Below are 13647 nucleotides of genomic sequence, written 5' to 3'. Positions count from 1 at the left end.
TTCTTTGTGCATGATTCATGGGGTGAGCATAAGTTATAGTCCCCCTGAACCTTTCAGGGCTGGGCTTGAGAGATGTTACAAACGGGCCCTCTGCACACGAGAATACTTCCCCCTAGGGATTTTCATTGCTACGTGGGATGCGGAGAGCAGCAATGAGTATGCAACCCCTTCCCCGGAATCCATTCAGTCTGCTGTGCCATGCGCAGGCTCCCAAGGCAGGAGCCGAGGCCTGTCTTCAGCCTCATTTCCCTGGCAGAAGGAAAGATGAGATGGAGGTGACTGGCCAGCACGATTGGGTGTTTCTCCACTGCTGCTTGTGTGATGACTCTCTTCTATGGCGTGCACCTAAGTGGTGGAGCAGTCTTTCCCAACCTGGGGCCCAGCTAGGAAAGCTGGGAGTTGCAGTCCAACACGTCTGGAGGGCCCCAGGTTGGGGAAGGTGGTGGTAGAGCAGCCTTGGTGCCTCTGGTCAGAGCTGGGAAAGAGCTCCTGTCTGCAACCCTGGAGAGCCGCCGCCGGTCCGTGGAGACGGTGTTGAGCAAGATGGTCCAGTGGTCTGACTCCGCATAAAGCAGCTTTGTTTTCCTGTTTTCAGATCCTCAGTGGCATCCGGCCCGGCAGTCCCTGCGACTGGATCCCAGTAAGTTGGTGTATCATACGGCATTCTGCTATTTGGGCACCCTTCCTTCAGGGTAACTTTCTTTGGCAATGAAGTTGCCCCCAAAGTGGGCTGGTATTCGACATGGGGTAGGGCTGCTGAGTCTTGGACCAGAGAATGCAGCTGACATGGGCATTTCTGGCCATGTGAGAGGCCTGTTTTAAAGTTGGTACAACCTTGCAAGGAACAGTCATTTCTGGAAGCCCAGGTGTATGGGCTGGGTGCAAGCATCGGTAAGCACCCGTCAGCTCTCTTGACCTCTCTCCCACCCCCACTTGTGGCATCTTCCTCCTCCTGGACCCCAGGCAGCCAGAGCTGCCCTAGCATGTAAGCAAGGACATAGCCGCCAGCTTTGGTATCCCAGTCCAGGAGCTTGAGGCAACTGGAGCTTCACTGTGAGTTCTCCTCTCTTCCAGAGGGGAAGTCCCTAAAAGATGAGGACATCCTTCAGAACTTGCCAGTGGGCACCACAGCAACCCTGTATTTCCGGGACCTGGGAGCACAAATCAGCTGGGTGACTGTGAGTGCGCTTCTTCTCTCCCTAAGAGAACCCCTCACCCCCTGCCCACGCCCTTGTTTTTTCTTACCCTTCCTCATCATACCCTTTCAGGTCTTCCTCACAGAGTATGCTGGGCCACTGCTCATCTACTTGCTCTTTTACTTCCGGGTGCCCTTCATCTATGGCCGAAAGTATGACTTCACCTCCAGCAAGTACTCTGTTGTGCAGTAAGTGTCTACAGGCCAAGGGGAGCATTTGGCTGTTTATGTTTAGCTTGTACTGGAATACCACCCGCTAACATAGCTGGGAACTGGGCCCTTGTCAGAGAAAGGCAATGCAGTTGGTAAAATATGTAGCCCATTTTTCTTTCTTACCTGTTTGGACTGGCCTCTTTCCATTCTCATGTCCTGTTCTTTGGATGGGAAGATTCCCTGTATCACAGTTAGCGTTTCCAGAAGCAGTATTTGAGCTGCAGAGAACAACTGGGCTGAGCACTGGACTCTCTGTGGCTGTTGGGCCTAATTGGAGCATTGCAGTGGTCTGTGGCTTCTCCATGCACTTCTTCCTGTGGCAAGGTTTTAGGTTAATGCTTCAGTCTGTTTCCTGGGCCATTTGTCCTGAACCTGCTAGTTAAACCCCTCTGTAGTTGGTTAAGGGAGACTTCAGAAAAGGTCTCCAAATAGTCCTCCCAATTAAGGGAAGTCCAAAATATGAAAGCCCAAAGCATAACACCAGGAGGACTTGTGGAGAGCTAATTGTACCTTCCTTCTGGATGCTGCTGCTCAAAGGTGGCTGTATTTCTCTTGGACATTATTTGTTGTTCAGTCGTTCAGTCGTGTCCGATTCTTCGTGACCCCATGGACCATAGCACGCCAGGCCTTCCTGTCCTCCGCTCTCTCCCGGAGCGTGCTCAAGTTCATATTCATTGCATCAGTGATGCTATCTAGCCATCTCATCCTCTGCCGTCCCCCTCTCCTTTTGCCTTCAATCTTTCCCAGCATCAGGGTCTTTTCCAGGGAGTTTTCTCTTCGCATTAGGTAGCCAAAATATTTGAGCTTCAGCTTCAGTATCTGTCCTTCCAATGAGCACTCAGGGTTGATTTCCTTGAGGATTGACTGATTTGACCTCCTTGCAGTCCAGGGGACTCGTAAGAGTCTTCTCCAGCACCACAGTTCGAAAGCATCAATTCTTCGGCGCTCAGCCTTCCGTATAGTCCAGCTCTCACAGCCATACGTTACTACTGGGAAAACCATAGCTTTGATTAGACGGACCTTTGTCGGCAAGGTGATGTCTCTGCTTCTTACTATGCTGTCTAGGTTTGCCATAGCTTTCCTCCCAAGGAGCAAGCGTCTTTTAATTTCATGGCTACAGTCACCGTCTGCGGTGATCCTGGAGCCCAAGAAAATAAAATCTGTCACTGCTTCCATTTCTTCCCCTTCTATATGCCAGGAAGTGATGGGGCCAGATGCCATGATCTTAGTTTTTGTAATGTTGAGTTTCAAACCAGCTTTTGCACTCTTTCACCCTCAACAAGAGGCTCTTTAGATCCTCTTTGCTTCTGCCATTAGGGTGGTATCGTCTGCGTATCTGAGGTTGTTGATAATTCTCCCGGCAATCTTAATTCTGACCTGTGATTCATCCAACCCGGCATTTCTCATGATGTACTCTGCATATAAATTAAATAAGCAGGGCGACAATATACAGCCTTGTCGTACTCCTTTCCCAGTTTTGAACCACTCGGTTGTTCCATGTCTGGTTCTTGTCCCTGTTGCTTCTTGTCCCTCGTACAGGTTTCTCAGAAGACAGGTAAGGTGGTCTGGTACTCGCATTTCTTTAAGAATTTGCCACAGTTTGTTGTGATCCACACAATCAAAGGCTCTAGCATAGTCAATGAAGCAGAAATAGACGTTTTTCTGCAATTCTCTTGCTTTCTCCATGATCCAGTGAATGTTGGCGATTTGATCTCTAGTTCCTCTGCCTCTTCGAAACCCAGCTTGTACTTCCGGTAGTTCTCGCTTCACATGCTGCTGAAGCCTAGCTTGTAGGATTTTGAGCGTAACCTTACTGGCATGTGAAATGAGTGCAATTGTACAGTAGTTTGAACACTCTTTGGCATTGCCCTTCTTTGGAATTGGAATGTAAACTGACCTTTTCCAGTCTTGTGGCCACTGTTGAGTGTTCCAAATTTGTTGGCATATTGAATGCAGCACTTTAATAGTTAAATCTTTTAGGATTTTAAATAGCTCAGCTGGAATACTGTCATCTCCGCTAGCTTTGTTGTTAGTAATGCTTCCTAAGGCCCACTTGACTTCACTCTCTAAGATGTCCGGCTCAAGTTCAGTGAGCGCACTGTCATGGCTATCAGGGACATTCAGATCTTTCCTGTATAGTTCTTCTGTGTATTCTTTCCACCACTTCTTAATCTCATCTGCTTCTGTTAGGTCCCTGCCTTCTTTGTCCTTTATCATGCCTGTCTTTGCACAAAACGTTCCCTTGAGATCTCCAATTTTCTTGAAAAGATCTCTAGTCGTTCCCATTCTGTTGTTTTCCTCGATTTCTTTGCATTGTTCATTTAAGAAGGCCTTCTTGTCTCTCCTTGCTATTCTGTGGAACTCTGCATTCAGTTGGATATATCTTCCCCTTTCTCCCTTGCTTTTTGCTTCCCTTTTTTCCTCAGCTACTTGTAAAGCCTCATCAGACAGCCACTTTGCTTTCTGGCATTTCTTTTTCTTTGGGATGGATTTCGTTGCTGCCTCCTGAACAATGTTATGGACCTCCGTCCATAGTTCCTCAGGCACTCTGTCTATCAGGTCTAATCCCTGAAATCTATTCCTCACCTCCACTGTATATTCATCAGGGATATGATTTAGGTCATACCTGAATGGTTTAGTGGTTTTCCCTACGTTCTTCAATTTAAGCCGAAATTTTGCAAGCAGCAGCTCATGATCTGAGCCACAGTCAGCTCCAGGTCTTGTTTTGACTGACTGTATGGAGCTTCTCCATCTTTGGCTGCAAAGGACATAATCAATCTGATTTCGATATTGACCATCTGGTGATATCCATGTGTAGAGTCGCCTCTTGTGCTGTTGGAAAAGAGTGTTTGCTATGATCAGCGTGTTCTCTTGGCAAAACTCTATTAGCCTTTGTCCTGCTTCATTTTGTACACCAAGGCCATGCTTGCCTGTTATCCCGGTGATTTCTTGACTTCCTACTTTAGCATTCCAATCCCCTATGATGAAAAGGACGTCTTTTTTTGGTGTTAGTTCTAGAAGATGTTGTAGGTCTTCATAGAACCAATCAATCTCAGCTTCTTCGGCCTCAGTGGTTGGGGCATAGACTTGAATTACTGTGATGTTGAATGGTTTGCCTCGGATTCGTACTGAGGTCATTCTATCGTTTTTGAGATTGTACCCCAGTACTGCTTTTCCCACCCCTTTGTTGACTATGAGTGCTACTCCCTTTCTTCTAAGGGATTCTTGCCCCAGTAGTAGATATAATGGTCACCTGAATTAAATTCGCCCATGCTTGTCCATTTTAGTTTGCTGATTCCCAAGATGTCGATGTTCAATCTTGCCATCTCATGTTTGACCACCTCCAGCTTACCTTGATTCATTGATCTGACATTCCAGGTTCCTAGACAATATTGTTCTTTACAGCATCGGACTTTCTTTTCACCACCAGACATATCCACAGCTGAGTGTCCTTTCGGCTTTGGCCCATCCGCTTCACTCTTTCTGGCGCTACTTGGAAATTCCCTCTGCTCTTCCCCAGTAGTATATTGGACACCTTCCGACCTGAGGGGCTTATCTTCCGGCGTCATATCTTTTAGCCTTGTGATACGTTCCATGGGGTTTTCTTGGCAAGAATACTGGGATGGGTTGCCATTTCCTTCTCCAGTGGACCACATTTTGTCAGAACTCTCTGCCATGACCTGTCTGTCTTGGGTGGCCCTGCACGGCATAGCTTATGGCTTCACTGAGTTACGCAAGCCCCTTCGCCACAACAAGGCGGTGATCCATGAAGGGGTGGACATTATACTGCTATATTAATCTCTCCTCTGTTTTCCTTTCCAGCCTGGCCTGCATTTGCCACTCTTTCCACTACATCAAGCGTCTCCTGGAGACCCTCTTTGTCCATAGGTTCTCCCACGGAACAATGCCCTTACGGAACATCTTCAAGGTGAGCAGTGCTGGAGCTGAGCCTGAAGGAGGAGGGGCAGGAAGGGGCCAGCAGTGTGAGGGCTGGAAAGGGCCGCCCTCCAAAGTCCTAGTTGCAGTTTTCATGTAGCAAATGGCACTGGACATCTCCATGGGAGGAAGGGGAAGAGGCTGGCCCTGTCCTCTGCTTGAACCCTTCCCTGGCCATGAGGTTGGCTGGCTGATGCAGAAGCCAGATCCTTGCTTTGCTGTGGCTTCATTCGAGAGCCATTGCTTAATGTGCTGTTTCTGATTCTTTCTCCAGAACTGCACTTACTATTGGGGCTTTGCTGCCTGGATGGCATACTACATCAATCACCCTTTGTATACTCCGCCTGGTAAGTTGAAAAAAGAAGAGGAAGCAAGGGCCTTGGTGGTCAGTGCTGGCCAGAGAACCCAAGTGGCTATTAAAGAAGCTGGATGTTAAATGGGTTTATGTTTTCTTGCCTTGTGATTTACCAGAAGAGTTTCTGGGTGGGAGCTGCAGGATCTGTTCACGCAAGTCAGTGTCTGCTCTGCGACATGCCATTACCTGCTAATTGGTGGTGTATATTTCTTGGGTCTGGGAGGTGCAGAAATATGATGGATCTGTAATTCAGGAGAACCCCAAATTTCATTCCCCCTCCACTTTTTAAGAGAAAGGTTCTGGGCTTTATTGCTACCAATATAAGCTTGAAAGTGTGCAGGCAATGCCTGGTGAAACTGTCAAAGCCAGGGGTGCTAGTAAGCATTCGCTAATGTCAAGCGGGACTTCCAGGTGGTCATGAGGCAGGTCTCCAGTGCTCCACATAGCTCCTTGAGTGACAGAATAAGCAAGTATGTGCAAACTCTTGTGTGTCCTCCACCCAAGGGATAGGCCTATAATTTCCCCCTCCCTCCCTTTCCAGGATTCCTCAGACTCAATAACTGCATGTGAGCTAGTATCCCTGGCCCTTCCTCCTAATCAATGTCCGTTGCGGGTGGGTGATCCTTTCACATGGCTGGGATCATTCAGTCACTCCTGACACAGAGAGACAGTAGACTTACCTGCCCTCAGAGGATGCTGCAAGTTACATTTCTGTATGAGCCACCACTCTGGACTTACCTCCTTTCAACAAGGAGGCCTGTACTGAACAATGACTTATGCAGACAAATCAAGGGATGGCTTCCTCCGAGAGTGGGCATTTCTTATTTTTTGTTGTGGTTAGAGTGTCGGGACAGGGGACTGGAGAAGACTGGGCTCAAATTCCCACTCAGCCATTAAACTTGCTGGATGACCTTGGGCCTATCACTGTATCTCAGCCAAGCCTACCTCAAAAAGTTGTTAGGAGGATAACAAGCAGGTGGGGAGGGAACCATATACACTGCCTTATGCTCCTGGAGGAAAGGCAGGATATAAATGTAATATTCCACCTCCAGTTTGCCTGATCTAAATTACTCCAAGGCTCAGAGTAAACTTGATATACTAACCTATCAAGAGGTTCTATATAAAAAGTTATCTGATCATAGACATAACTTTTCTGGACTTCCTGCACACATCCAGCTTGGTTTTGTTTCATTGGTATGCCTGACATAATAGCTCCTGTATTTTAAACACATTGCTGACTTAGTCTTTCTTTGTTGTTGTTGTTCAGTCGCTCAGTCGTGTCCGACTCTTCGTGACCCCATGGACCATAGCACGCCAGGCCTTCCTGTCCTGCGCTCTCTCCCGGAGTGTGCTCAAGTCCATATTCATTGCATCGGTGATGCTATCTAGCCATCTCATCCTCTGCCGTCCCCTTCTCCTTTTGCCTTCAGTCTTTCCCAGCTTCAGGGTCTTTTAAATATGTGAAAAATCACAACAGATCCCTTTCCATTATTATTTTAGGGTAAACGTACCTGTTCTCTTAATTTTCTGATATGGTTTCTCATTTCTACCCTGTATCTGGTTAGTAGAGGTGAGAGGCGGAGGAGGGCACTGATGACACCTCCACAGTGGTTAAATGAAGGTCTGTAGCTGCTCTGCCTATTTCTTTTCCCTTCCAGTAAACTCCAGTTCCATAACACACAGTTTCACGCTATAGCTATGCAGTTGCTTGTCATACTATTCCGAGAAACTTCTCTGAGACCTACTGTCACTGGAATCTACTGCTTGTGGGGGCACACGGTTACCCTTATGTTCTAATGTTTCTGTTTTCTTGCTCCCTCCCTCCTCTTTAAGCATACGGACATGAACAAGTGAAACTGGCACTGATCATATTCTTGGTAAGAATTCGTAGTTCTTTGGGTGGCGGTGGAGGGAGGATACGATAGAAAGTGGGGCAGCGAAAGTGGGATTTGGGATCCACCTGTGCCGTTTGGGGCTGTGAGCAAACTTTGGGCTGAAGCTCATTCCATGCCAAGGCGAGGGTGAAAAGGCGAGGAGATCTTTGCGCAGGGGCACAGCTGCGCCACACTCGGGGCAACCCATTTTGTGTTCAAGCTTTACTAAAACAAAACTAATAATTAAAAGAAGTCCGGGTGTGTGTGGAATCTCCGCCACAGTTGACTAAGATGTTCCAAATACCTTTTCCTGAGACTGGAAGCCTTTACTGCAAAGGAAGCTACCCTCCAAGTCATATACCGATTAGTTCCTTGTAACAGAAAGTTTAATTTTTCTTTCATTTTCCGCTATTTCATTTTCTTTAGCGAAGGCTCTAAACAATGTTCTTTAATATCAGATAAATTGTTCTGCACCAATAATTAGACATCTTAAGATGTATTGGGCCAGAGATCACCTCAACACCTGACTCTGCTCTGATGAAATATACAGGAGTAGTGTGAGGGATTGGCAGGGCTCACCCTCTCTTACCCAGAATCCTGCAGACCCGTCACGGCATTGCCAGGGCACCCCTCACCCTTCCAGATGCTGGGCTCGAGGAGATTGGCTATGCCAGGGCAGCGTCAAGCAGTAGCAGTGCAAATGAATAGCATTGCCAGCTGGCACATGCTCAAAGCTTGTGCTAATCGCTGTGATAGGATTCACCTGGAAAAGGGAGGGGGTGAAGAGGATGATGGGGGGAAAGCAGGCCAACAGTGGATAAAAAGCAGGAAAAAGCAATAGAGAGGGAGGAGGTGGAGAAGAGATGTGGAGATGCACAGAGACTCCAACAGCAGGAGAGACTCAAGCCAGGAGCAAGGAACAGTGTTTACCTGGGAAACCACAAATTCCGCTCCTCAAGGGCTGCCTAATCTATTGGGGAGAGAAGAGGTCTACCCCACTGTATATTTGCCCACAGCTGGGGCAAATACCCCCTTCCTCCATTGCCCCTTTAAGAGCGAGCTCCAAAAAGGCTGCACTGGACTTTCCTGCCCAAGACTGGAGGAGTCAGCATTTTCCCCAGGAAAGGTACTGGGAGGAAACAGCAGAGAAAGATTTAGCAGCTGTGGGTGCTGAATTTGGCAGAGACAAACGGGGGGGGGGGGGGGGAATTATCTATCTGCCCGGCATCAGTCCCTGCCATAATGGGTGAAGGTGGATAGAATTCTAATGAATGAGCGATTTCTCAATTGTTTTACCTTCTGTTTGAAGACTACCACTGTTGTAACTAGGAGAGTCTTTCTTATTAAACTTTTAAGTTAAAGCCTATTTTTAGCTGCTGTGTCTCTGATGGAGACAATGGACCAAGGAGGTTTTGAGGTGCCTTTGCCCCCAGACCCACTCACAAATAGAGTTTAATACCCCTAGAATCATACAGTGAAAATGTTCTTTGAACCCTTTCAATTGTGGTGATGTTTGCAAAACCCCAAATTTCTGCACCAAAAAATAACACTGGAACTGTGTTTGCTGTAAAGACATTTAAGGTTGAGCATCTTGTTCCTCGATTCCTAAGGGCAGGATCCAACAGGCTGCTTATGCTCCCGCCAATTCCTTTCTGCCCCGCTGATTCCCTTTTGCAAGTGGTGGGTCCTGCCAATTCTGTTGTGCAAACTGGATCCACCATTTATTTACACAAAGAAGTTTTAGTGTTTCCTAGGGGAAGTCCCAAAATGAGCAGAAATGCTTGTTTCTGGAAGGAGGCAGGTCAGCAGAGTTCCCTTATGTGAGCTCCGCCAACCTGCCTTCTTCCAGAAACGAGCACTTGTGCTCATTTTGGGTTACCCCAGAAGTACTAAACTGCTGTCGCGCAAGCAGCGGGGGCTGCTTGCGCAGTGGAATTGGTGGGGCATCAGCGAATTGGCAGGGGCGTAAGAACCCTGCTGGATTCTGCCCAGTGATTCAAGATTCTACTTAAGGCTTGTATACAAGCAACCAATTTCAGTTCATTTTTCTTTATTTGTAAAGGCCAAGAGCCTGAAGCAGGAAAACTATACCAAGATAGCAATCTGATTTTACCTTCTCTATTTCTTTAGAGTCATATGCACAATTTGTGCAACATTTTTCTCTCACCAAAGATCACTACTTTGGATTTAGAGTTACTTACAACCAAGTTGTTTTCTGTACCAAAAGCACTGTAAGCTTCTCATGTCAACTTGAGATGTTGAAAATAAAATCTTACTGTCATAAAGAACTGTGCAAGACATATAGACATTTTGATTATGCAAAATGTATGAATTTTATATGATTTTGTCATTCATATAGAAATCTAAAAGGAGTGGAACTAATAAACAGCCTTGTCAGACTCCCTTATATGTAGGAATCTCATCCATAAGAACACAGTTTGAACCTGTTTGGACTGCCTTATTAAAGAATAAAAGTTTCAAACAATATTTGTTTTTTTTAATAAGTTACACCGGAGATGGCTTCTGTTTATAGAATTGGAAGTTGCACTTAAGTCAATAAATGCCATGTAAAGCTCCCCACCTTTTGCTATTTATTTATTTAGTCGTCAAATGGAGCAGGGTAAAGCAATTATTAACAATGGATCTTCTTTTCCTTAAGCCTGCCTGTTCTTCAACCAATATATGACTTCCTTCTGCCTAGTTCTCTAATGTTTGAAGGAAACACTTAACATAATTTTGGCTGATTGGTCTATAACTCCCAGAATCCTGCCAGTTATTTCTTATTTAATATTGGGACTATAATGTGAAGGATCCTGTAGTTTCTCCCAGGCAAAGGCAGTGTTAGGTCAGAACTCTGTTGTATGGACTCAGGGCCTGAACTGTAAATCCAGTGGTGACTGAAAAAAAAGCTGGGTTTGGCCACTGGTGCCCAGGTTACTGTAGCAAGGAAGAAACTGGTTTCTCTTCCTTCCGTGCGTACTACAAGTCTGTTTAAGACTAGGGTGCTGCCTATTATTGTTATTTGTTACTTTTGTCTGTTGTCTGTTGCTGTTTTATTGTTGTTGTTATTATTGCTATCTATGTACATGGCACTTGAGAAAGAATGAGGGGACAGGTCCTTACCCCAAGGGGGTTACAATCTAAAAACAAACAAGGAAAGCAACAGAGTAAGGAAAGGGAAATAGAGGTGGGATAAGCAGAAGAATATGCAGTTGTTTCAGTTACACGTACTTTGGCTTACTTCCAGGAGGTAATCTGAGTCTAGGGGGCTCTTCCTCGTAACCCCTACTTCTTTGATTGGAACCAGAGCTTACCAGTGCACAGCTCCAGAACCTCTTTCAGTGCTAGGGCTCAGCTCTGGAACAGAGAAGATAGTGGTGAAGAAGCATGGTTCTGACCATACAGAGGGGGAGATCAGACTGCACCAGTGAGAGAACAGGATCCCTCCTTGAATTGGCACATTCAGGTCTCTGTCTTTCCCTCCAAGCTGGTTCCTGGGCTACTGTTACGCAGAAACTTGTATGGCTTTTGGTGGTAAGGGGGTCTGTGAGAGGTTAGGGTGTTGCCCCTGTGTGTTGACACTGGCTCTCTTTCCTCCTACAGTTCTGTCAGCTGGGAAACTTCTCAATTCATATTGCTCTGCGGAACCTGCGCCCTGCTGGTGAGTAGAGCGGAGGGCCATGGGGAGGCTGCTCCAGAGCTAAAATAAAAGCACAGGTCAGCAGCATGCTAAGGGCTTGCTGGTCTGTCCTAAGGCTATTGGGCTGAAGGGGCACATCGCATGAGGTGCTGTGGGCTGTGGCAGGTGAAACCCAGCTTTCTGTCTTTGATGGCCTTCTGGCTGAGGGAAAGGACTGCTGAGATTTGAGCAGGCCCCCAAATGCTAGTATTACCAGCAAACTTGGGACCTGTGTAATTTTGCACAAGTCATTTTTTGTAGTAATGCTGGGAGTTGCAGAGTTCTTTTTCTATTTTTGAGGAAAAGGATTTGAGTGGGAGAAAGCAGAAGGGGGTGTGATAAAGAGGGTAGTAAGGATGCAAACTTGGTATTATGTACAAACCAGAGATTGTTGCTTAAAACAAACTCTAGTCAGCTTCTAATCAAGCCAACCTCAAATCTTGACTTGTTTAGCTGGCTTGTTTAACTAACCGGAATATGTTTTAAACCACAATCTCTGGTTTGTAAGTAACACTAAGCTGAGATTCTAAGGTTGCAATCCTATGGAGATAGATGTCAGCCTCCGAACTTGGAGGGTGGGGATTATTCAATGCAGGGTGACTGGAGCACAGAGGCGATCCTCTCCTCTGTGCTCTGGCTATTCTGCATTTTCAGCTAGATGCGCAATTTCGTGCGTCTAGCCAGGGATGTTAGAGCAGGAGGCGGGGAGGCTGCGTGCCACTTAGGAAGCCTTGTAAAGAGACTTCCACAATCTCCTCCCCTCACTGCCCCCTTTTCACCCTCTCTGCACTCCATTTTCGAGTGTGGAAACAGGGAAGAAGCGTGTCAGCTATGCGGGGGGCGGGGAGTGCAGTTTCTGGGAACCAAGCTTGGAGCCAGGGCTCCACCCTCAGTTCCTGGAAACTGAAAAATCCTATGGCCCTCTAGACAGTGTCTAGTGGCCAGAGGATTGCTCCCTCCAGAAGTGAAACTAAATGCTGGAAGATATTCTCCCAGTTGTGTGAGGCTTTGCTCAGGCTTGTTCCAGTTCATACATGTGGAGCTAAACGATGGTTTAGTGTTACTTGTGAACCAGCCCACTGTCTTCATGAAATAAATCACATTCTTCTTGATTCCCTCCAGGTTCCAAGGCCAGGAAGATCCCATATCCTACCAAGAACCCTTTCACATGGCTTTTCTTGCTGGTCTCCTGCCCTAATTATACCTATGAGGTGAGAAAGGGGTAGAGCCTTACAGCAAATTGGAGAGGCTTGAATCTGGAAGAGACCCCTTCCCTTCCCTTCCCTTCCCTTCCCTTCCCTTCCCTTCCCTTCCCTTCCCTTCCCTTCCCTTCCCTTCCCTTCCCTTCCCTTCCCTTCCCTTCCCTTCCCTTATTATATTTATGTACTGCCCCATAGCTGAAGCTCTCTAGGCGGTTGACCCCATGTATCTTGTTCTGTACTCCATTTCACATGAAGCATGTCGCTAGAGTGGTAATTTCTAGGCAAGCATCCAGAGAGCATAGCTTTCCCCTCTTCTGACTGCATGCTGTACTTTTTTTTTCTGGGACATCCTGCGCACATGGCTCTTGAACACTACACAAGATACTGTATTTTTTTGTTTAGTTCTTACACGTCATACTCTGACATTTTGACAAATGATATCCTGCTTGCCAGCTGCAATGTAAAACTGTTGGGCTAACTAGCGGAGTTCCCCTGTCCTATATTACACTGCAGAGGCAACACTGGGTAAACTTTGGTTTAATGTTTGCCAAGCTAAATCTTAACCTTGCTCCATAAGGTGTGCTTTGAGATTTGCTGTACTCAAAACCTCCATTCCCAATTTTCTACAGCATAATACTCCCTTGTACAGGGAATTGCAGCGAGGAGATAGATTGCCCATTGCAGAATCTTCAGACCTGTTTTAACCCTGGCTACTGTAGTCATCTGAGCGTTGATATTTCCTCTGCATTGATAGTAGGGCAGCCACTTTCTTCTATTTACGCATCAGTCTTTGACCTAAATCCAGTTTAGAGTTGCTGGGTGGTTGGGCAGGTATATTTAAGGGGAAATAATCTGCTCCAGAGATTTTTCAGGGATGAGCAGGGCTGCAGCTGTCCTCTCTCTTATAACTGTGGGTGGCAACCAAAAGGGCTACTGCGGCTGTATGCTTATTTACCCATAGCTGAGGAACCCATTGCTAATATCTCAGGAGCCTTGTGTTGCCTGTCATAATCGTGAGCTGATGCTTTCCTTCTCTTCCAGGTGGGATCCTGGATTGGTTTTGCCATTATGACTCAGTGCCTTCCAGGTAAGTCCTGGCCTAGAGTTAACAAAGATGTCGGGTCTGTGCTGTAGTCTTCCTTAACAATAACTTGCAGGGGGTCATTGTATGGCTCTGGATCACTTCTTTCTTC

General features: G+C 46.6%; 1 protein-coding gene across 2 annotated transcripts in view; it reads left to right on the top strand.

The window, feature by feature from the left end:
• The window catches only part of TECR (trans-2,3-enoyl-CoA reductase), a 47972-nt gene that overhangs the window by 29903 nt on the left and 4422 nt on the right, over nt 1-13647 (top strand). For both annotated transcript variants that reach the window (XM_084838461.1, XM_084838460.1), the window contains 9 exons: nt 596-640; nt 1075-1178; nt 1269-1384; nt 5231-5336; nt 5619-5691; nt 7533-7576; nt 11177-11234; nt 12375-12463; nt 13496-13541. In XM_084838461.1, coding sequence (XP_084694587.1) covers nt 596-640; nt 1075-1178; nt 1269-1384; nt 5231-5336; nt 5619-5691; nt 7533-7576; nt 11177-11234; nt 12375-12463; nt 13496-13541 — 681 coding nt within the window. The remainder of the gene's footprint in view (nt 1-595; nt 641-1074; nt 1179-1268; nt 1385-5230; nt 5337-5618; nt 5692-7532; nt 7577-11176; nt 11235-12374; nt 12464-13495; nt 13542-13647) is intronic.

The sequence above is a fragment of the Heloderma suspectum genome, chromosome 2 (genome assembly GCF_057233095.1).
Source record: "Heloderma suspectum isolate Gila_16-S chromosome 2, 16-S_ref, whole genome shotgun sequence".
NCBI lineage: Eukaryota > Metazoa > Chordata > Lepidosauria > Squamata > Helodermatidae > Heloderma > Heloderma suspectum.
The sequence above is the reverse complement of the archived record's forward strand: the minus strand, read 5'-3'. Positions and strand labels throughout refer to the sequence as shown.